General features: G+C 40.8%; 2 protein-coding genes across 6 annotated transcripts in view; one reads left to right on the forward strand and one right to left on the reverse strand.

Moving 5' to 3' along the window:
• PAK3 (p21 (RAC1) activated kinase 3) overlaps positions 1-24447 on the forward strand; it is a 243675-nt gene that overhangs the window by 63298 nt on the left and 155930 nt on the right. For all 4 annotated transcript variants that reach the window (XR_011728606.1, XR_011728607.1, XM_071757584.1 and 1 more), the window contains exon 4: positions 3295-3428. The gene's annotated coding sequence lies outside the window, so the exon portion shown is untranslated. The remainder of the gene's footprint in view (positions 1-3294; positions 3429-24447) is intronic.
• Positions 1-24447, reverse strand: part of CHRDL1 (chordin like 1) — a 39801-nt gene that overhangs the window by 4124 nt on the left and 11230 nt on the right. The window contains exons 5-11 of one of the 2 annotated variants that reach the window (XM_071757587.1): positions 11703-11845; positions 10739-10832; positions 7942-8009; positions 6561-6735; positions 3191-3385; positions 1332-1496; positions 95-184 (exon numbers count right to left, since the gene is read on the reverse strand). In XM_071757587.1, coding sequence (XP_071613688.1) covers positions 95-184; positions 1332-1496; positions 3191-3385; positions 6561-6735; positions 7942-8009; positions 10739-10832; positions 11703-11845 — 930 coding nt within the window. Of the gene's footprint in view, positions 1-94; positions 185-1331; positions 1497-3190; positions 3386-6560; positions 6736-7941; positions 8010-10738; positions 10833-11702; positions 11849-24447 lie in introns of both variants that reach the window. The other variant, XM_071757586.1, reaches the window with a different exon arrangement.

A 24447-nucleotide genomic window follows, 5' to 3' on the forward strand; every position in this document is an offset into this window, starting at 1 on the left:
GTAGATCTTTTGATTGTGTTGAGTAAAAGAGATGTTTTTCAAGGCTATGATTATATGAGGGATTGAAAACTGAAGAGGTCAGAATTTTACTTACTAGGGGTTGTCCTTGTGATCAACTTGAAGTAAGGAAGTTCTTCAAATTCTCTCTTGGACACTTTCTCAACATAGAAGTGACGCAGAATTCCTTCAGTAAAGACATGAGAAGTGATGTTACTGGAAATGTGCCTGTTGTTCTAAGCCTGGGTTGCTGTCCTGCCTTTACTAGAGTGTTGAACCATCTTGTGAAATAATCCTTACCAATTTAGTGGATTTTCAGCCTGTGGGGGTTGTTTTTTTGTTTGCTTGGGTTTTTTTGTTTGTTTTGTTTTGTTTTGCTTTGTTTTACTCTGCTTGCCACCCCTGGCTTTTTGCTGCTCCACTGTAAATCCTTCTGTGGATTTGGGATTGCAGAGTGTTTGTGAGGGCTGTGAGAATTAGCCAGTTCTTTTCCAACACAGCTGAAGTCTCCCTTAGTATGAGTAAATGTAAGATAACAGCAGAAGCCAAAATCCCAGTGTCTTGGAGAGAAAGAGTATCGTTTTGCAGTCAGATACCATTTGACCTGTCATGAGCTAGCAGGCAATACCACTATCAAACCATCATGAGGCTTTGTGGCTTCTTAAACAAACATGGCTGTTAATAACCCCCTGATCCTCTGTGACTTCTTTTCTGCTCACTTTGGGCTTGGATTTTTGTTTTTAAGTGTATTCTAGAGAGGGATCATTTCCATGTAAAGGGCTGTGCTATGGAAGGGTTTCCTATGAGGGTCACATGCTTCTTAGGATTTTTAGGAGGCTGGAAATAATTTCTTTATTATACTGAAAGTTCAGGATTTGCAGAAGCACTTGGGCTTCTGAATGCTTTTCTATTTTTTTATAATTTTACCAATTATCTCAGTAAACTAAATCCTTAACACATTTTTGCCTTTATTCTGCCACGGGTGTAGCATCACTAAGGCAGACAGGGCAAACTGATTTCAATGGAAAGGATTTTGATCCATCCTAAATAAGAACCTCCAGGCACTTGGTTCAAACTCTACTACCCCTCTCCCTGGAAGTGTTCAAGGCCAGGTTGGATGGGGCTTGGAGCAGTCTGGCCTGGTGAGAGGTGTCCCTGCCCATGGCAGGGGGGTTGGAAGGAGATGATCTTTAAGGTCCCTTCCAGCAAAACCATTCTGTGATTCTGTGGCACCCATTTTGCTGCAACAAATGACACAGAGTATTGCTGACAAACTCCCTGGGATTTTAATGCAAGATCATAAAGTATTAAAAGAAAAATCTTGCTCAACTCACCTTTTCTAATTGTCCACACGTGTATTTCTATTTGAGGTGGCTTTTCAGTCTCTACTGCAATTTTCCTGATGGTTTCTCCTTCCTCTGTGAAAATGGATTCATAGACTGGAAATGTCTCTTTCCCACAGAAGTAATCTTTGTTGTCAAATGTTTGACTTGGCACTTCTGTTGAAAAAAAAAAAAAGCCCAAGACTTGTTACCAAGTCCTCCAGAAGTTACTTAGCACTGATAGCCAAGCAAGCTTAGTTTAAAAGTAGGGTTCTCACTTGTATGGCCACTCAAATCCAACTCTGGCTAAGCCCCAGACATTTAATGGTGTTCTGTTCTGCAAGGCCCTGATGGCCTCTCTGTGGTGGCAAGACAGTATTCATATTTATAGTCCAGTTTCATAAGGAAATGAGCTGTGTAAAATCATATGAGGCTCCTCACAATTTTTGAACCTGCTGTCCACTTTTCAAACATTTGAAATAATAGAACAAGTCTCAGAGGTAATAATTTAATGAAAATTTGCAGTTGGACAGAGTGAAGAAACCTAAATCAATGTTCTGCTGAGGAAAAGGGCAGGTAGAGCCTACAAGGTTTTGCATTTTGCTCAGCAGCCACTGGCTGACCAGTGCAAGCCCAGGCTGGCCACAGTACACTTTGTCTCTTGCCTACCTGTTGTGGAGCAATTAAGTAGATAATTGTTGGTAATTGGAAGATGGACAAGAATGTAATAGAGACGATGCAAATCAGACTGCTGTTTGTGGAAAAACCTAATAATTAATACATCTCCATACATAGAAGACATGCAGAAAGATATTCACCTTTCCTACAAATGGGCACAGAATCTCCAAGAAAAAGATAATAACTTTCTTTTTGCTATTAATTTTTTATTGAAGACTGTTAGCCAGGTTTTGCTGACAGTTCTCATCTCACATGAGCCCAATAAAAGCTGTGAGTCTCTATATCCAAATGGAACTGTATCAAAAAGGATACACACCTCCTGCCTGCCTATTGCCACTGCATCGTGCTTGTTGCCAGTAAGCAAGGCTAGCAAGAGAAAAATGTGTGTTCTGTGAAGGATTTCTATATAAAACTGAAGAGCTCATTTCCTCAGAGCATTTCCATAAAATGCATCACCATAACTAATGTAGAAATGGGCCATACAGCTTAGAAAAGAAGTTTAAAGGCACAGAAGGGAGCTGGACACTCCTTTACCCTTTCTCTCATAGGCAACATGGCTGGTGATTTGGCAGACCATCAGCAGATTCCTATTGGCAGATTTTTCACTAGTTGTAGGCATTGTTTTTAGTAAGTAATGTCCATAGGTTAAGTGACATTATTAGTACAGCACAGAAACAATGCTAAATTTATGATTAGTCATTATTTATTTGTTACATGATTGACATCAGTTTATAATCATGTTTTTTTAAATCCTTCTGGTTCATCATAAACATCAGAAATGTTATCTACATGCAGATCTCACAGACTAGAAAATAATTTGAAGGTTCTGTGGGCACTGCAGCAGGGGAAGGATGGGAGAGCCTTTTGATAGAAATGAATGATAGAAAATAAACTTTCTATGTACATTATTTCTGTAATATTTTTTTGGGAAATGAGTGTCAGGAAGTCTGCTAGTGGTAGAGAGAAAGGGAGTGACTGATGAGCAACAAGCTCCCCAGTTCAAAGAAGAGCAGTGACTGGCAGGGCTGGCCAGGCAGCTCTGCCTGTCTCACACTGACACCTCTGCACACACATCAGAACATCAGGTAACAGCTATTGCTGTTTTTATCAGATCTCATATTCACCAGAAGGTTTGAGCCAAGCCCTTTAACATGTACAGCAAAAAGGTGGTCTGTGATCAACTTTTGTTTTACCTGGACAGACTTTACAGCATTTTCCTTCTACTTTCTGAGGGTATTTGCAGGGATATTGTTCTGGACAGTGAATTTTCTTACATTCTTGTTTGGTGATGTTGCAGGTGCACAACACACACTCTACGATTCCAAAGGCCCGGAGATGGGGATGCCAGGATTCACCATGAGAGTATGTTTTGCCATTTGAAACACAAACTATGAAAGAAGAGAAAAGGAAGAAGTAGTACAACTGGAAAAGGTACATTCACTGGCTGCCTGTCTATGAATATTCATCTGATTTGGGTACATTTGTTTAAAGCAGTGTCTCTGGCCCATTTCTCTGCTTGATACCTTAAAGCTTCACTACTTAAAATGAGTCTGAGCTTATGATAACCCTTTTCTGAGCAGCTTTGCCTTGAGTCCAGCTCTGCTGACTCTGGTATCCATCACTATTTTAAGAACAGTGAGGGTGGCTGAGTCAAGTATTTGACAACTCCTTTCCAGTGCAGGCATTTCAGTTGGGTGTCATTAGCCATTAACCATCATTAACCAACTCCTCCTTCCCCACCTAATCTCAGCCCAAGCAGAGGGCACAGCCTGCTGCTTTGCCTCTGGCTTCTAGAATTGAACCTGCAGGTGACACGAGCATGACATTTGCTACTGAGCCATCTGCAGAACTTCCCTTCCCATTAGCTGAACATGCAGTGAGAGCTGTGCTATCAGCAGGGTGGAGGAGTGCCACCTGGGCCTTTTATTGCTTTTGCACAGAGTTCCTGCTACACAACACGTGGAACAAAGGAAGGGAATGTTGCAAAATGAAGTTTAATGTGTAATGGAAATATGGATGTCTATAGATAGAGATATTGGGGTTTTGGAATCAGAAGAAAACATATGCATGAAAGGATGCATCTGGGACTGAAATTTAATTCCAGTAGCCTCTAAGCACCTCAGAATATCTGTTCATCAGTGCCCTGGGAGACAGAGAAATACAGCTGAAACAAGAGTGGAAAAATCCATGCCTAGTAGAAGCCAGTTTAGGTCACCTGGCAGCTAATGGGAATTATATCACTTTACACCATGTTTGCATTTATCCTATAAACCTTGCTCCTTTCTTCTTAAGGATTTTATAAACACAAAGAAAAATGCAAACTAATCCTAACAAGGTGAAGGAAAGGGCACTGCTTGATTTCTAGAAGAAACCTAAGTGAAGCTGGGATGTGCTGTAAATATTTCCAATTCTTCTAATATGCCATCATTTTTATTAATGCTTTTATTTGTAAAATATGTTCCTATTTTGCCCGTAACTTTCAAAAGCAATTTAATTTTTATCTGAAATCTGAAATTTACATCTAACTGGTAACAGATGTGACCAACTGGCTTATACTTTACTGAGTTACTGAGATTTATGGGGAGTGTTCTTTTCAATGTATTGTCTTTCATGGGGTTATGCTATAATTTGGTACATAATTTTCTACATCTTTACTCTTTCATAAGTCATGCTTTTATTTTAGAAGTATAAAGTAGTTTTGTTTCTCAAATAAAGCAAGTAAAGTGTTACCTGTATAGTAGGAACATGGGAGAAAAAAATACAGATGAGAAGACTGGTAAGTACTCAGCTACTCAGCAGGCTTCTTACATACTTAAATACTATATTATTAGTTCTATTTATGCTTATGTGGATTTTTATTTCCCAGATAGAGTTCTCCAGATCTTTCATGGACATAAATATTTCATGATTTCTTCCTGGCAGGGGAAGGGATAATACATGACATTGTGCAGACATACTCTCTTTGTCTTAAGGGTTTGTTTAGCCCAGAACAGTTAAATAATTACTCTTAAGATAGTTGATGAAGCTTCCAGTGGACACCAAAACATGACAAATAACTTCTAGTTCCCTTATGACCTGATTTTAGTGTTCTTCATGTTTAGAGTGATTTATCCATCTGTGTGACTGCACAGTATTTGCATGTCAGGGGAAACACACATGTTGTGTGTTTATTTTTTGACTTGTTGAAATGCATCTTGAGATGCATTTGCATGTGCATTAATTAATAAAATGCTTGTTAATTGCACAGGAACAAAAGAAAACACATGGTCAGCATTCCTGTTTCCATCATGGGGATCTCCCAGACACTGCAGGCAATGAGTGTCTGAAGTTGCAGCAGTCACTATATGAATGTGCTGTTTGTCTCCATGCTCTTTATTTGCTGAAAAAAATCAGTTAGAAATTGCTTTGATGAGTGAATTACATGTCAAAGATGTGGCACTGCATGGAGATTCCTGCTCCTAGATTCAGCATAAAACACTGGCATGATCTGAATGTTTTTTCATGCTTGTTCAGGTGGATAATAAAGATCCTATGGCCAACATTCTTTCTGTTAGTTAATACCTTAAGAGAGATCAGTTGGCCCTAATACAAGGGCATTTAACTCTTTGTGGGTAGTTCCTGAGTGCTTAGTGCCTGATGTCTGGGGACAGATACTGTTCCCAGCATGCATTTTTACAGCTATTTCTTTTATGGCTCTTTAGGCCTGTTCCTGCAGGCCTCTGTTCACTGATGTACACCCATTGTGGGAACTGAGCATCCCACCCAGCCTGCTGTCCCACTAACTGGAGAACTGGTATTTTCCCTCTATTTTTGTCCTTCCTGTAACAGTAAGAATTTGGCTTAGTCATGTTTGGCTAAGGTTTGCCTTAGTTTGGCTCAAAGTTCTGCTGTCTCCACAATGTAGTGTGTAGTAAATCAGCAGAAGGCTCTGAAGGATTCTTAGGGTTAACTTTGCCTCTTTACAGCCCAGCCATGCAGTAGTGGCTAATTCCCTACTCTGCCTCTAGTATTCAGTCACAGAGGAGGAAAAGCACTCCTTGCATCCTGCTGTCTCAGACAGCTTAGGATGGGGGAAGTCATTCAGGTGGGACACTGTCTTTCCTGAGAATAATTTGCTACACCTTGAAGGCAGAAAACCTCTTGACACTATGGCAAAGCTTTATGTTCTGAGACTGGGGGGGCAGCCTAAACAGTTGCTGTTTATAGCTAGGAAAGTTACAAAATAGGAAATGGTGTAAAGAAAATAACCACCAGCAGCTTCCCACTGGCCAAGTCCTGTGTGAACAAGTTCACAAATCTAAAGGCACTGAGGTGTCCTTTATGGCACAAAGCACTCACTTCCCTGGAAACCACTGTGTGTGTCCTCAGTGCACTACTGATCTTGGTCAAGAGTAAGTTCATACCCTTAATAGCTTATTGCTTTTTGCCTCCCTGAGTTTCACTGTGTCTCTTGATGGCAGTTTGAATCTCCAAGATTCTGCTGTATATTTTGAGAAGTCTTTCTGAGCTGCAGCTGATGAATTCCTGACCCAGAGTAATAATGTCAGAAGTCTTTGTCTTTACCTCGCCCGTGCTTGTGCTTGTTGTTGATGACAATCTGCACGATTGTTCCTGAAGCTTGCTGGGGGTCTGGGAGGACTCCACGGTTACTCCTGGCACTGGGAAATCGTGGAATGTTGACCACCTGCCTTGCAGAGGTGGGGGACAGGTCGTAGTGGGAGCGATGGTATGAGTGTCTCTGTGTGGAGACAGCAGGAAAGTGAACACCTCAGTTCAGTGAACATGGGGAAAGAGGCTGTACTTGGAGCTTAATGCAGGCAACCAGAGTGTTGCCACTATCACAAAATATTGTATGTAATGAATAGCACCATACTAAATAAAGGCTTTCAGGTTTTGCAGACAATTAACATGGTAATGAAGTTGGTGAACGTGTCAACAGACTGCATATCTCTGTGTAGGTGTCTTTGTATAAGCTGATCTGAACCCCCCAATCAAGTCAGTGGATGGAGGGGCAATTTTAGAACCTGAGCTGTTGTGGATTGTGTCAAGATGAGAGGAATCACAACCCAGAAGTGCCTGAGTGTGTTAAGCACAGTGTTCAGAGCTAGGGATCTGCTCTACTGCTGTCTGTGTTAAGATCTTTAACATTTAATGAGGAGAATTGTAAGACTGTCTAGTTTTCCTCATCAAAATTGCTTTCTACAGGGGCTCCAGTGGCAAAGCATGTCCAGAATGAGCAGGCAGCTGTAAACTCTCCTGCAAGGTCAGAGTCAGCCTTGAACAGACTGAGCACAACTTGACTAGAGTCTGTCTGACAGACTGGGAAGTGTTTTCTAGAGGGAAAACACTGGTTATTTTCAGAAAATTATTTTTCAAAATACCCCTGGGCATGAGGGAAGAGTATATATTACAGCAGTTGTAACACATGATTCTCCTCAGTAATCCAAAGACCTGTTGGTTCATATATTTACATAGTGCACCTAATGGTTCAAAGCTCTTAATATTCTCTCCAAGTGCTGTTAAAAAGTAATGTTTTGAAGAGTGAGTTTTTAATAGATATTCTTAGCCCCAGAGGCAGTGAAGCCCTTAAAGTAAATATATGCATGTGTTCCTGTCAACTGGGAAGTAAATGTTTGGAATTCTGATTTAAAAGTGATGCTTACATAGCAATCAAAATGCTGTAGGACATTTTATTCTTACAGAGCATATTCAACAAAGACCAAATCCAGAACCTGAAGGAGCTAAGGGAGTTTATAATTTGGTGTTACTCGTGAATTTAGGTTGAGTTTTTTAAGGAATCTGCACTAAACTCACAAAACCTAGGATGAAGCAGTAGATACTCATTCAGACCTATTATTATCATCCTTTTGTCTTTTCCCCCCTTGTGTACTGGCACACAAAACATAGCAGGAAAAGATGTCTTGAGATTGTAGGTGACACTTACAGCTTCCCTGTTGGCTGGCTGCCTGAAGATATCTCCATCAGAATGTTCCCATGATAATTCTCCATCTCCTGTATGTGAATCAGAGCAGGATCAGTTAGGGGAATAACTGCAGCACCCTGGGAGATACTCAGGTGAAAAGTCTCATCCAGCTTTAAAGCTAAATTTAGGGTGGAAGTTGCATCAGTTTGTGGGAATATCAGTTTGTAGTTTGACTTTGCTGTATTAGACTCTGTAGAGACAGAAGGAAGGTCCCTCCCCAAAGATTTTGCAAGCTCAGGATGGAGATGACTGTCTGCTTTATGTGTCTTAACAATATACTATGAGCAGGGTAATTTCCAGCAACCATTTGCTGTGTGGTATAAAGCAAAGGTAAGGAGACATGACTGAGCCTAACTCACAGAGAAAGCCTAAATTGTGTGACCTTCCGTCTGCTGAGGACACCCACAAGCACAGTTACTGTTGCTCTTCTGAAACAGAGTTTGACTGAGATTTTTTCTAGTCAGCTCTGAAGTGTAGCTATCCAGAAATAACATTGTATTATATATATCAAGAAAAAAAGTCATATTTTATTCTGCAAATTTCCTTTTCTCTTACCCATATGGCTGGGTTTTCCCTTCTTATTTCTGCTTCGTTTCTTAAAAATTGCCAAGTCACAATTCCCCCTCAAGTGTGATTGTGAAGCAGGGAGGTGCTTTCATCTGTTTCTTAAGGAGTTTCATAAACACAAGTGATCGCCACACTTGGGGGTGTGGCTCATGAGACACAAACCAACAGCTCCAGGAAGCCATGCACAGGCAGGGAGTTACAGCAGGATGGAGGAGAAGTTGGCCCACTAAGCCTGGGTCCCATTTAAGCTCTTAGGATCCTATATTTTCACATCGAGAGTATGAAATGCTCAGCACTCCTTTTTTGAATTAAGCCAATAAAAGTACTAAGGAATAAGGCTCACAGCACTTAAGGACACCTGTAACACAGTAAGGTCAGTCTGACTTGCCTTTTAAAAGAAAAAAGGTTTACTAGAGCACCTGTGATTTGTGTATCTGATGCAGAAGTAACCAGTGCTTTTGAGAATCAACGTGAGGGATTTGTGGAGCCAGGCTCTGGTTATTCATGTGACTCATGGAAAGTAAAACTGGAATAAAGAAGAAACCCCTGGTTTCTTTTAAGTAGTGTTTAGCTGATTTCTTTGTAAAGACAACTTAATAAATACAAATGAAGCATAAGCTAAAGTGGAAATTACATCAGGAAATAATCATTTCAGGCTAGAGAGAGACTGTGGCTTTCAGAAGTTATTAGAGATGTATTTAAGATTGTATTTAGGGTTCCTTGATAAGACAAGGCAGGGAATTTGAAATTATGTGTGATTATTGGGAAACTTGTACAAGAACAGGAAAAATCATTTAGTGTGGAGGGGAGCTCAGAATTTATCCCAGCATTGGAATTCAGATACAGGTGTGCCAAGCACTGCACTGGAGAGCAGGACCACCAGGAACCTCCCAGTGATGGCACAGACCATAGGCTTGGGTCCTGGAAGCAGGATGGCTGCTGCAGCAGTGTGTGACATGGGCTGGAGAGGACCAGGGTGCTGCAGGTGCTGTGCCTCCAGCTCTGGAGTTACCTCATCCAGTGTCAGCTCAGTGACATCCATCACAGGTTCAGTACCTTAGTGAATATTATGGATTAACATTTTATCCTCTGAGCACCTCACCCTAACTTAAGGTGAGGTTTGCTCTTGACATAAATCAGCATCTGAACCACAGTGCTTGAAGCCTTTTTTAGTCAGTAGTAGAACTAAGAGGAAAATAGCAAATTTTAATATATGTTAATATATCTGGCCATGCAGAGAGCAGAAACTGACTCACAGTTTCCTCCCTGTGAGCTATGCTGGATCTTGATGCAAACATTATGCTTAGATTTGCATTTTGTAAGAATCACAGGGGGGAGATGAAACAGCTTATGCCATATTAAAAGACAAAGTTGATTATGAGACAAATTATCATTTTAACATTTTAAAATAATAGACATTAAAAAACCCTGCATCAGTGGAAACACTGAGGCATTCCTACTGTAAATCCAATTTAATCTCACCTCTCATGGAAATTCCTAACGAATGTCTCTCTCATTAGTGACTCTCTCTCTGTCTGAAGTGACTGATTTCTCCAGTGTAAGGCCAGTTTACTGCATTGCAGTGTCTCATGTGTCCTACTTTGAAAATCAGTTGGATTTTTGTAATTGGACAAGGTCAGTTTCAAATACAGATCAAATATCTATCAGAGAACAGTGATTAAGCAAGGATTTAGTTGAAGTAACTGTCAGTGTGTTACACTGAAAACAGTGTATCACTAAATTTCACCCAGGGAAGCCAGATCTATAACCTTACCCACCCGAGATCTGAAAGCTTTATAAGCAGTCAGCAAGATGTTCCAAGATTGTAAAGCTACTGTGAAGTAACAAGGCAAAGCAGCAGAAAATGAGGAACAACCTCCACAGTGGAGATCCTCATCCTTGCTGTGACTGAGCTGACGTATTTGTGCAACACATGGCATTGCCCTGCCAAGAGATCAGTTCAGACCCTCTGTGGTGTTATACATGCCCAGTGCATTCTCTCCTTGCTTCAGTTTAGGAAAACAAAGGTAGCAAAGTTATTCTGCTGGAATGTGAGGTTTAGTTTCCCAACATGCATTGGATTGTAAGTACCTGGAGCACATGCAGACAGTGGCCTGAGTGCTGGAACAGACACTGACAGGGGAAGGAGTAAATTCACAGCCTCTCTTTCTGTGGCTGTGCCTGAACTTACCTCTGCAAACTGGACAGCAGGACTCAGGAACAGAAACTGGGAAAGAGCAAGTTAATTTGGGACAAGTTTTCAACCCACAGTACACGTTTCCTTCCTGCCAGTAAAACACAAGGATACAGAAAGTCATCAGTTTGCCTGGTACTCTGTCTGCGTTTTGGATGTACATGCTTAAATCTAGTACTTATGTTTACATAAGTGCCACTCTAGTATGCAAAAGCAGAATATTACACCAATGAAAAGTCTGGATAGCCTTTTAAAAATTTGTCGTCACACAGAGGGTCTCTTTCTTTAAAAAAACAAAACAAAACAAAACCAAAAAGCGGAGAAAAGGAAAGAAATAAAAGAGTGTGGGGAGAACTGCAAATATTGTAGGCTGAAAATGTACCTGACTTTGTTGATACTAAAACCAATGATTTGATCAGAGGAGGTCCAGGGTTGCCAATACTTGATACTGCAGAGCTGACTGGACTGAGAGGGATGTTGTGGTTCAGACACTGTCTCTGGAGAGTCCCTAAGTGACTGCTCAAAAGGACTGGATTTCAATTGGTGATATCTCGGTGGCTCAGTGCCAGGTTACAGAGCTGTCCAGTCTGATCCTGTGGGACTCCTGACTTATCAGCTCAGTCCAAATGAATTCAGTTTCACTCAGTGGTTTAGTGCTATATTTTCCAGTCAGATTGATGTGAAATATTTTGTATATGCCAAGCAGCCATATTTTACTTTCTGCTTCTGCACTGTAAGCTCACTTACAGCAGATGTTTGACAGGGTAAGCTTTGTCCACTCTGTTTGAGTAAGAGGCAGCCTGGCATTTACCAGGTGCTGCAGACTGGCTCTGAGCATTCTTAGAAGTTTCAGCATTAATTTTCAATTTCCAACCTTTGCTGTGTATTGCTTGTATTTCAGTGTCACACAGAAAAAATGAAATTTAGACAGACCAGGGCTCTGTCAAACCATGTTACTTACTGAGCAGCTGCACTGGGCACACTGGTTTGCTTGCCTGTTTTGGAAAAGCCCCTCTGCCACAAACATTTCACCGTGGTGGTAGGTGGTGCCATTGTATTCACAAGATTTCCCGGTGATTTTGCTGTTTACTGAGAAAAGGGAGTCTTCTGGAAGCAATGGGAAAGGAACACATCATGCAAATGTTCTTGACAACTCAAAGTATCAAATACCTGGGAGGAAAAGCTTCCCTTTTCCCTCATTTCTTTTTATTATGAAAGGACAAGTTTTGTCATGCTACAAAGTGTAACTGATAATTCTCATGCTGCTGTGTTGCTCAGTTTTATTAATTCACTCTCGGAGTTGGTTGTCCCAGCTAACCTGGGGATGCTGATGATTAACTGGAATGCCAGCAGTGACCTGTCTCCTGCTTCTGTATTTTCTCTTGCTGTAGCATTTGGTATCAGGACAGAGAGGTGCAGTTATGTACCCATGTGTTGTATTTACATGGCTTTGTCTTGCTTTAATGCAGAAGGCCTGTATACACACACAATCCCATCATCATCAGCACTGCTCTAGCATGGTTTCACTCTTCTAACCCTTTTATTAACAATTTGTGGTGTTGTAGCCCATAGAAGGCTCAGTGGCAGGTTAGGAGGTTATGTCATGGGATCTATCATCATGGATGATGCTGTTTCCATGCCATCTGCAGGCACAAACCTTCTGATAGAGAAGCAGTGATACTGATGATGGAACTGTGTCAAGAGAAAACACCCAAACGTTTGTTACTAGTGGCCATCACAATTTGCTGCTGCTGTTGTTTTCAAAATGGGCAAAACTTGTTAAAAGCAGATTTCAGAAGCCACCCAAAAGTTGATTTTTCTCTCACATGCATTTTAATGTTGGACATACAAAAGAGTGCATTTTGTTGGCAAAATTCAGTGCATATGACAACGTGTGCAAGATGGCAATGTCAGTTCAACCCCAAAACTTCTTGTTTCAACTTACCAAGTTCTGCACGACATGGGTTAAATTTTCTTCTAGGCCATAAAGCTATTCTGTGCCTTATGTTAAAACATCCCTTAGATTGCTGAACTACTAGCAGCTGACAAACTGTGCAAAGGGCTTATACTTTACCTATGAAATATAAGTCACTTGATACCTCTTGGGCAGTGAATCTGGCACTATACATTAACATTCACAGGAATTGAGCATCTCAGCATGGGAAGAGGCATTTTGAACAAGAGCTGTATGAAGGTAACAGTGGAGTGTTTGTTCTCTGGAGCCTGAATCACTGCAGATTTCTAGGAATGCAGCTGAAATTTCATTCAGTGGGTTTGAGCTTTCATGTAAAAGAAACCTGACCTGAAAATTTAGGTTTTGCTGTAGCTGCTTTAATTATCTATCAGATAGACCTGAGGAGTTTTTTTTTGTGAAACTGTGCCACCACAGAATGCACATTTTTCAGCTGAGAGCTCAAGTTAAAGAGCAGTTTTCTGCTAGCATGCACTGACATTAAACCCTGGCATTTAGAGTTTTCCATAAAATACATATAAAATATATATTTAGTTATATTGGTCCATCAAATATTAACAAAATTTTGAATGATAAATTCAAATCTAGCTGTGGAACATATATCTACTACAGTTTTTGAGAGCCTGGTGGGTCAGTAAAGAGCATTATGCAGGAGAATGGCAAGAGAGGGGAGGCATTTAGGGCTCTTTGCCTCACATTTCATTGCCCTTCAAGAGACAGCCATGGTATTTGCACTTCCTCCTTTAAAGCACCAAATGCATCATTATTTTAGGGCAATCAAGGCTGTCTAATGGTATCTTTCAAAAATCTTAATATCATGGAGCTTTGATGACACCTGTGCTTGGCATAGAAATGCAGTGTTTTCAGCACACCATGGTTTGGTAGTAGTACACATTCTGGAATGGCAAGATGTATACTCTAATTAAGACTTGTTCTTTGCAAGTCATCAGCAAAAAATTCAAGTGACAAATTCAGCTACAAATACTGGAAAATATGAATAAAGAGACACTTCTGAGGACCGTGTTACCACCCAAAATTTTTGTAACTGTAGTTTCTTGGGCTTTCCAAGAATCATCTCATGGAAAGCAGAGAGACTGCCAAACCTTTAGTTATCTGTCCCCTTGCCCATTGGACAACTGGAAGAGCAGTAAACCAAAAAGAAATGAAGATGAAAGGAGAATAGAGATGGTTCTGTCTGGCCATGAGGCCCAGGTCATGCAGACTGCAGGACAATGCTGTGCTCATGTGGGGTGCCTGTCCAAAAATAGTGTTTGGATTGTGGTCTGGCATTTGCAAAGATCCAAATTTGAATAACTCATTGTGTCTCTTCAGAGTACTGGATGAAGAGGGTAAATTTTACTGCTGATTTACCTTGGTATAAGCCATACTGCACAGGTGACTGTGAAATCAGCCAGTGCCTTGAAACTGTGGCTAGTAAATAAGGGAATGAGGATGGTGAAAGTCATTGCTTGGAAAGTGACACTGGAGAGTTGCAGTAGGTAGTTGTTTTCATCTGTATTTCTTTCAAGTTGATCATAGAAGTTATGCCTGTAACAGCTAAATCATAAAATGTAGCCCAAAACACATGTATACCTGCCTGTCCTTGGAATGTGGAATGAAATTCTATTGCTATTTTGAAGTCTTGTTTGGTGAAATAGCTGTAAGAGAAGTCAGTGTCAGTTACAGGGAATAAGACCATTGTTTAGGTCCTGTGTTGCCCATACCTGTGTATATGATTCTCTTTTAACACATTAAGTGAATGGGCCTATATAATTGTATAAAATTAGGTTTAGAGGATGTTTTCAGAACAGAACCACATTATTTTTATTGCAACTAAAATATATACAGTCTTAGATTGGAGACAGCATATTGGGGAATGCAGCTGATCCTCTCAAAACACAGCAACTTTCTAAAACTGCAAGGAAGCTTTGTTTATATTGCATGTCTAAAGGTAACTTCTGTCTGGTGCAATGTCTCTGTCTTGGCTAAGTGTGTGTGACTGACTTTGTACAACTAGGACTTGCCTTGCTTTCTTTTCTAGTGCTCTTTAAGTCATGGCTAATTAGACTCCCTCATGATATCATATTCTCCTGTAGAATGTGAAATTAGAGTCATTGTGGATTTTTTTAATAAGTGCCAGGTTTGAACTTGGAAAAATCTTGGCATTAACACTGGTACCCAGATGCATTATTCTGTGCCTTAGTTCAGAGGTGTTAGAATTAGATTAATTAACTGCAAATATAATGCATTGATCAAATATCTATTTGTAAACCTTGCTTCCTTATCAGGATTGTTCCCAAAGCTTTATCTGGCATTTTAGTGGTGCTGACTAACATTGCTTTAATTAGCTGCCTCTGTAAAGTACCAAACAACCCATCTGTGTGAATCCTTTTAATTAACTGGGTTCAGTTTGAGCTTTTCTTTCTGGCATTCATAGCATGTCAGTGGAATCAAACATGTAGGGTAAAGATGTTCTAGCATCAGTTGCAAAGGAAGAATCTGATTCTGTGGTTGGCATTCATGCTCTAAGGGCACAGACTTAAAGCTTACATTTGCCTGTGATTTTAGTGGGATCAGGAGAAGACCATGGGTTAGCAGTGTGGATGGAACTGATGTGTCACCAACTTGAGCTGTAAGTAATGGCAGGAGACTCAGATGTGCAGCCCAGGCTTCCTCTGAACTGCCATGGATTTGAATTTATCCTGTGAGTAGCTTTCAAGGTTGAACTTCGCTGAAGAAATCTATCAAGTTTTAAAAGCAAGCAACAGAATGCAACTGTGTAACAACTGATTAGCTTCAAAACAATTTTTTTTTCAAAGCTGTTGGAGATAGTGGTGATTGCACTTGTATTCCTAAATCCAAGCATTCCTCTCTTCCAAACATAGGACGGTATCCAGCTTCTGTTGGCCACCTAGGCTGTTTTTCACTGGCATACCATACACTCAAGGTATGCCAGTGAAATCCTGGCCTCAGTGAAGCCAACAGAAAGATTTCCTTCAGGATTCAGCCTTGGTGCTTGCTTGAGTGCTGCTTTTTAGGATTATGATTGAGACAGATACTTGTACTAGGAGGAACTGTTGATCTATACAAACAAGAGTTGTATCAGTTCAGATCTGTCATGCAGCCTGATACAAAAGTTCACTATGAACTAGAACTGTCTGTAGGGATAGTCCATTTGTTCCATGAACTATGGTCCCCTTGACAGGATATGTGAAGAAAACACAGGGCAAGAAGTTTGCCATTAAGAGATGCTAACTTAGTGTGAAGTGCAGCGCTAAAACTTTCCTGATGGTCTCACAAAACAGAGTTAGATATGAATTTGATAAACCACAGACATTTTATAGAAATTTTCTGCTTCAGTGGAATTTCCTACAGTGACACATTTTTCATGGAAACCTGCCCGGGTTCCTGATGGCTGAACACATTACTTGAGGTTTCCAAGCCCCCAGGTTTGAGGGCAACCATACTGTGTACACACACCAAGGGTTCCTGGCTTCAGGAGCTTTCCAGTCTCCTGGCAGAAACAGATGCTGTGTCACATGGGTCATGGCCACTCTTGGATACATTATCTTTTAGCTTTTTTCTGTTTACAACTATTCCTTCCTGAATTGTTATAGAAGCTTGCTTTTGAGATGCTTAACCCTTACTTGGATATGGAATAGAAGAGCATCAGTTACCTCTAACTAATCCCTTGAATAGCTTAGACAAATTTCATGAGCAGTTCCTGGTGTCCAGAACTGTGGTAATTTTTTTAGAAGTATTTTATGTGCAGAGAGTGAAAAGCAATAAGTGGCTATGAGCAAACTAACCTTTTGGGAAGTGTTACAGCAGGGTGACTTACTTGAGGATCCAGGTCTTATTACAATCAGTTTTCAACTTGGGTAATTCTGGACAAAGTCAGGAGGTACCACTACAATTGCCAACAAACAATTTCAGGACACTAACAAACTGGCAGAAGCACCTCAGCATCAGTACAGTCATGGCCTGATAATCAGCAAAGTGTTTATGATGTGACATCTGACCTTCAAGGCAAGAGAATGAGTCACTTTTGGGTGGTCTTCATCATGGTGGACAATGAGACCAAACATTTTGGCTTTCTGAAAGTCACTGTGCCAAGTTTTACTGATCTGCACCCAGTGATAGGTGGTTACTGAGTGTACTCCCCAAATGCAGATTGCACAGATTAGACAAGAAAAGTGTGTGGGCAGAGGTCATGTCACTGCATGCTTTGAGGCAGTGGCAGGCTTTGAGGACCCTGCACAGCACCTCAGAAGGGGCTGTGGGGTTCTGCTGCATCTCTGTGAGGTATTTTCTTGTACAATATTCTGACCATTCTTGTTAATCCTTAACACTCTCACTATTGCTTATTTTAGTATCAGAACATCTGGCAAAGATCATTTTTTAAAAATCTACAGACTCTTGGCTTGCTGACTTAGGAACTATTTTTAAACTGCAACATTCAGAATCACCTAGTGTCATTTACTGAAAAAGACAAGCTTTTAACATCAAGCAGAAACACTGGGCGCTCAGCCTGCCTTGGTTTTTGCAGTTTGTTTTATTAACCAGCCTTATAAAAACAATAAAGTGCTAAACAATATGACATTAATCATGAGGTCTAATGCCTTAAGAAACTTACCATACTGGGAACTGTTCTGCAGAAAGTCTCTCTGGTCTTTTGTAAGCAGACAGATTATGACTACGAATCCAGAGAGGATTTTATGAAACATGTTTTCTGGATCAACACAGAGCATAAGCATGTACAGACCGGGAGACTGAGGATTTCTTTTAGAAACCCATTCAGCAGATAAGGAAGTGAATTCTGCTAGAACTCTGGGACAACTGTTAGCACTGACATCCCCCCTGCATGTTCACTTGCATTCCCAGTCAGTTTTGCTACTTACTGAACAGAATTGGGTCAGTTTAGTTTCAAGAGGTACTTCAGAACTTTCTAGGCTCCATCCTGGTGCAGGGAACTGTCCTGGACACCAACAAACTGCTCATCTCACATGCTGCTTCTGGACACAGGTCACCCCAGATTGTAACTTAACATCATCCAAGGCCATAAGTACTTGCCTAGACATTTAGGATTGGCATAAGAATTTCAGGTTGACTATGCAGAAGCAACACATAAAGAGCAGTTGTGAAGTCAAAATAAAGCACAGTTTTATGTATGCAGACCATGAGCATTTCTAATGCCAAAGGGGAACGTGACTGGAGTCTGAGAGTTCTTCCTGTTTTGCTTCTTGACAATTTTAGGAAACCTGAACCAGCTTAGGTACAACGCCCTGTCCAACACAAGTGGGTAGCACTTTGATGACTTGACATCTGGCTTTGGAAGCCTGTTTGTTTGGGCAGAAGTTGCACATACCCCTAGGCCTCCTTGTTAAAAGAAATATTTGTAATTCTTCTCCTTCCTGGAGTCCAGGCCTTTTCCCTACAAGCAAAATCATTCTCTAGGGAAACTTATACTTGAGTCAGTAGAGAAATACAGAGGTGATTCTTGCTTATTGAGTCTTTTAACTGTCTTTTGCATAGCAAGGTTACAGGTTAACACAATGGCCTTCAGGCTCCACTGTGAAGGATTAATCCTAGAAGGCCCCAGAATAGTCTTCGCCTGCTCCCAGAATGCAACTTGCAAAGGCCAACCACAATGTAAAAATGCTGCACAGCCAGGTGGCACATGTTTGAATACTCTGTCACCCTGATGTACAGGAGAGAAGTACAAAGCAAGGAAATGTAATCACGTTGAAATTCACTTTGTGAGGGGGCCTGGGCTGAACTGTCTCCAGATTTAGAATTACATGTACCTCTTCCTTTTGCTGGAAGGACCATTCTGACAGCTAGATAAGCATGTGTAACTGTGAGCAGGCCTGGAGCTGCTCTGATTAACAATCTCTGAAGTAGCCTCCTTTCACCTAAGGAATCAGAGCTCTGAAAAAGTGGTAATGAGTTCTTTGACTTCTGTTGCCTTGGTGTCTGTGTTCCAAGGGGTTCAGCCAAAGCTCTTTCCAGTCCTGGAAAAATGTTAAGTGCTAGTAACATTCCAAGTAAAAGATAAAGAAGCCTGCCTCCAGGCAGAAATCCACTGTGTTGGGTTCTCCCTCTACTAGACATAGGCCAATGTAATATAGTTATTATATATAAGAAACAGCTATTCAGTATGAGAGGTGTATTTGGAATGGAGGAATAAATACGTGTTGATGATCTGATCCTTACAAATTCAAAACAGAGCAACCTAAGACTTAGAGGGTTGAGGAAAGCATCTTGCAGCAAGAGATTATGCATCTTGCTAGGAGAGTGACAGTGAGATTTTGATCATAGGTACGTTGAAAAAATCTGGAGCAACTCTGTTGATTGAACCAACTTTGATGTTGTCTCTTCAAACCAAGCTTCTTTTTAAAATACTCTTTCAAAAAAAAAGCCTCATGTTTCCATGGGAAAACGACCACATAAGTAATATTCTTCTGTGTTTATGCAGTGCATTTCATGCACAAATAGCAGTGCTTTTATGTAGCAGAGCACTTGCCTATTTTCCTGCAGTTCAAGTGAAACTAAGGGACAGTGACAGCAGCCCCAGAGATTGCTTTGTACCCAGAGATCCACTTAATGCTCATCTCTGATCCACTTGTACCTGAAGGGCCAGAGCAAAGAAGCACATAGATGGGAATCTGGATTTCCTCATTCTGCCACTGTGATTCACGTCCCCAGAAAAGTCCTGAGTGCAGCAGATGTTCTGTGCCACCTTAGCCTGAGTGTGCTATGCTGGGGCTACTTGGTGAAAAAATAGAGAGGATAAAGAAACCAGAGAAGTCAGGGAATCTCTGTGCTAGAGGCAGCTCAGGTGGCATCGTGACCTGGGGTAACAAATGCTCTGTTTTTTCCAAAATTTTACAAAACTCTCATCAGTATCTAGGAAGGTCTCTTGCAATACATTTGCCTCAGAAAGGCAGAAAAGCTGTCAGCACCACCAACTCAGGTACCACATATTCCTGACCTGCTCCTAGGGCAGCTTCAGGGCTGGGTAACTAAACTGATCCCTGGGTGGCATCAGCTCATGATGGGGCAAACTGCTGTTGCAAACCAGGTGTTGCAAGGTTAAAACCACCAGCTGCTGCAAGGGTAGGTGTTCTTATTGCTGTCACATCAAGAAGGGTGAAAACCAAATATTCTAGAGCTACTTCACAAAAACTAAATGCTGACTCCAGATCTCCTAACAATACAGGAACCTCAGATACCTGTTATTCAAAGCTCTTACTCTCTTTCAGTTATTTTCCAGGGATAGCTTAGATTTTAAATAACCTTTGTGGCTGAAGGTCCTTGGAGGATTATAGCACCATAGAAGAGAGTAAATGGATTTCTTTCCTATTAAAAATTCCTTTGCCTAATTTTTTCCCTCTACTTTTGTTTCCACTCTACATGAATGTGTCAGCTCAAGGCCTGATCTGAACTCCATTGAACTGAATAGATTTGGATCCTGGCCCAAACACCTCCTCTGTGTGGCACAGTGTAAAAGCAGTTTCCTCTTTCATCTCGTGTCTCACATTTCTACCATACTCCTTAGCATTGCTAGAGAGGGGACTACAGCCCAGTCAATACCTGCATCTGTTTTCATAGCAGACTGAGTCCAAAAGCTATCAAAGCTAATAAAAATCTGTTGATTGACTACAGTAGATTGTGGATCAACTCTCAGTCCATTTGCATTTAGCCTTTTTCCTCCATCATGCATCACAATCTAGCTTACTATAAATCCAGGATCTAAACAAACATAGATGATTTGTGAAGGTCCCTTTAAAAACAACAAAAACAGTGCAGTGGTGTTTTTAAAGCAGTGACTGAGGCTGACAACAAATTTGGAACAAAAAGTTGTGCACTATCCAAAAACTGCAAACACAAGCTCTAAACAAAATCCATATGTGACTCAGAGGTGCAGGTGTCAAAGACATTAAGCCACAAAATGCTTTACATTAAAATAACTTCAAGGACCAGGTTAAGTTCTAAAAGCTCTGAGGTAATTCAGAGTTAATCACAACAGTCTTTAATATGGTCAGAGGGTGGAAAGTGCATGAAACTCATTGCTTGAAGGAACTAGTAGCACCCTATCTAGACAGTATGAACTTTCATACACATTCAAGGCAAGGATGCAGTTTCAGTTTCAACATTCAAAAGGCTGTTGGTTGTTTTTTAGCTTTCCAGGGCTACAGTCAAGGTCTTCACATTATTTAATATATTTTCTGCAGCTTAATTTCCTGTGTTTTCTTTTATAGTGGCGTAAAAATTTGCCCAGCAAAACTCTGAAGGAGTCATAAAACACTTTCTAGGTTGCTCCATTTTAATTCCTGCTCGAGGGTTGAACTATTAAAAGAATCTCCCAGTCACTCTCCAAGCCACAGAAACAAATTGCAGTGAGGCTGTGGTGCATTTTGGATCCTCTATGAAGCATCTTTGAAGCTCTTGGAAATTGTCTTGGAAAAATTGTGAGCAGCCTATCCTACCCTATCATGTCAGTCCAAAGAGTGGAAGTTACGTAATCCACATGGGAAGGTACATATTTTTTCAGAGCATTTTGGATGCTGATTTGTAGATAGATTGTTTGAATTTTTATAGTGAAAAAAGCAGAATGGAAACAAGTGATAACCTCAGTCTGGCTGTGATAGCAAACATTCCTTATGAAGCTAGAAGGCAAATTACAAACCAAACTGCATTACCTGAGCACACATCAGTAGGAAAAAAATCAGACATCCTCCAAGAATCCCTATATCATTGCATTTCCAAATCAAATGTACTTCCAAATAAACAATTTATTTGAACTAACAGCAATTTGAACAGAACTAACCCATTGTTGGGGCTACATAAAAACCAGAACATCTCACTGATCTCTGGTGCTGTGTAACATTCTGTGAGTCTTGCATATTCCAGATATGAAGATCCACTTTGTTTACATATGTGGAGTAACCATAAACAAGCTCAGCTCTGTAATTCTATGATACCTCCACAGACACCAAATACAGACTGGAAAAAGTTGAAATTTGCTCTTATTAGTAGGTAACAGTAAATATTTCTCCATTTATAAGTACCAGCTGCTGTGTATGTTGACATACCTATTCTGCAGCCTCCTGTACCATGACTGCTGAGATGCTGGGTCACAGCTTATTATTTATTTCTTTTGCATTAATGGGGCTGTGAGGGAACCCCAGGAACTGTAATAGTGTATTCTCAATACCTAACTTTACTGATGCTTGTGCTGCTTAGGGTTTTGGTTTTTTTATTCTGACCATTTCTGCCAAGGTCTATGTCTGTTCTGCAGTGGAAAATCATTCCCCCAGAACACTCCCAACTGCCCAGGTTGAAAGTTTCATTTGCAGTTCAATACAAGTTGCATTGGATTACACTCCTGGCTCTGTGCTTACATACAAGATGTGTCCCAGGTCAAGAGGTGGGGTACACATGCAACACCTGCAGGGCTGAGTGTAAGAATATCTACATGCAGAGTGCAGTGTGTTACCTGGGCAAGCACAGTGACTGGAAAGAATTGAGACAAGGCAGCAGGGAGCAGGTGCATTTTTCTTGCTTGCTAAGGGAGTTTTGCACTGTTCTAACAAGGCTGCTTCCAGTATCCACAAATGACTTGGTCAAAGATACAGGTATTACAAGGCAGGCTGCAGTCTACCATGCAGACATAGCCTCATTGACTTTTGCTTGATGTTTTCGGACCACTATTGCAGATACCTCATCTGCTTCATCTTTATATTTAGCCCAGCTATGTGTATATAGGTACCACTTGGCATTTTGCTGTTATTTGAATATCTAAAGAACAATAAAAAGTTCATTTGAAAAGTTGCTTGAATTTTATACAGAAAAATTACAGTACCAGAGGAGCTTAAACTTAAATGTGTTGCTGATCATGAATGTTCTTGGAAGCCAGTGTATTTAGTCAAGGCAGCAAGTTTAAAAAATAGTGGAGCCAGATGGGCTGATTCATGGATTGGTGTGCAGCCTTATCTGCTGAGAAATGAAGCAAGTGGAATATGGAATCCCTTTCTGAATCCTGCAGTTGTGCATTTTTGCTTCTGAAGTAAGCTTCCCACATCTTAGACTTACATGTTCCAGAGTGTACTAAAAATTTTTAGATTTTTAACTAGACTCTGAATGCTTTGATTGACAATCGTTCCATGTAGACATGATGAAATCTACAATAAATGTTCTACTTATAAAGGCACTGTCTGTCCATAGTGGTGCCATAAAAGACAGATGCAGCTAAATGGCTGAAGAACTTGTACATGCAGATTATTTTTATGACAGGAGGTAGGAGGTGTGAAGTCTATCTAGCTCAGGAGCTAATCCAGCTCTGAGAATGATGGCAAGGTCTCTCCTTGACTCCCCTTGTCTCTGGCAATGCCTGGAGCATCCTGAGGTGGAAGGAAGGAGTTCAAGCTTGGAAGTATGTTATGTCCTTTTAGGTCTCAGTAATGTGTGAAAAGAGCCCCAAAGAAAGTGAACATTGTATTTTTGGTTACATATGTGTGATGGTAACAACCAGATAATTCAGATAGTAAAATACTTCTCAGAGCTGCAAAAGGGAGGAATATTTAGTTCTGTGTAAGGCACAAGGTCTGGATTTTGCCAGTGCTAGACAGAATAGGTTTCACACATACAAAAGTTAGCAGGGAAATCTGTGGTACAAGCTGGTAGGGTTGGACCACTGGTGAAAAGTAGAAGATGCTTCATAACATATGTCTGACAACTACTTAAGATTCATGGTGGCTGGTGCCAGGGAGACAGGATACAAACACTGCATCTCTTTGTGTCAGCAAGTCCAGTGTCACTATGGATGCAGGAGACATTAATTCCAAGGGGAGAGCAGTGCCAACTTTTCTCAAAGGAATCCCTTCAACAGCTCCTCCACTTAGGTAGTTATGAAGTTCAGTTTCCAATGAAGGTTGCTGCCTGCTGGCATTACCTCTGCTTCATTAAATAAGAAGGCAGTCATTTGGGCAGTTACACTCTACAAAGCCTGCAGAAAGGCAGGAGGAAGAGCCCCAAGTCCCTGTGACTAGCACCACTCACTTCTCAAATGCAGCTTGAGAAACTGAGGGGAAACATACTTGACAGAATATAATGAGCATTTATGAGAGTAATTCTGATGGGTGGCTGATGGCCAGAGCTCTGGCACGTTCCATTAAAAAATAACCAGGGAAACCAGAGAAGTGGATTTCCTGCACATCATGGGATGCTGCTGCACAAAAGACATTGCATGCCAGACACACAGGAATGGAAAGCTGGCATCAGATGTGCCAGAATGCTTGAGGTTCCTATTCAGATCAGGCATATGAGCATTGCCACTGAAGACAAAACACCAAATCTGCAATGCATGATCACTGCAGAAAGCTGAATGCAAATATCCCCTGGAATCACAGGAGATTCCTGGTCCTCTTTGGCCTAACATTGGTGCAGGTCTCTCTGAATTACAGATTCAGTTAGGGAAAAAAAAACCAACCTGAGTGGGACTCTCCTTTTTAACAAGATGCTGCCCCAGCTAGCAATTTAATGGTTTACCACACGTAGCAGATACAGTACATATGGACTCTAGGAGCAGTTAAGAGAAAATAAATAATGGAACACAATTACAGAAAGGCTTATTCTGGTAGTTTCCAGAATCTATCAGCTTAAACAAACTACAAAATTCTAGCTAAAGACTGTGAACAGCAATAACTTAATTTGTTAAGAAGGACTTGTG

This window comes from Heliangelus exortis, chromosome 14 (genome assembly GCF_036169615.1).
Source record: "Heliangelus exortis chromosome 14, bHelExo1.hap1, whole genome shotgun sequence".
Classification (NCBI taxonomy): Eukaryota; Metazoa; Chordata; class Aves; order Apodiformes; family Trochilidae; genus Heliangelus; species Heliangelus exortis.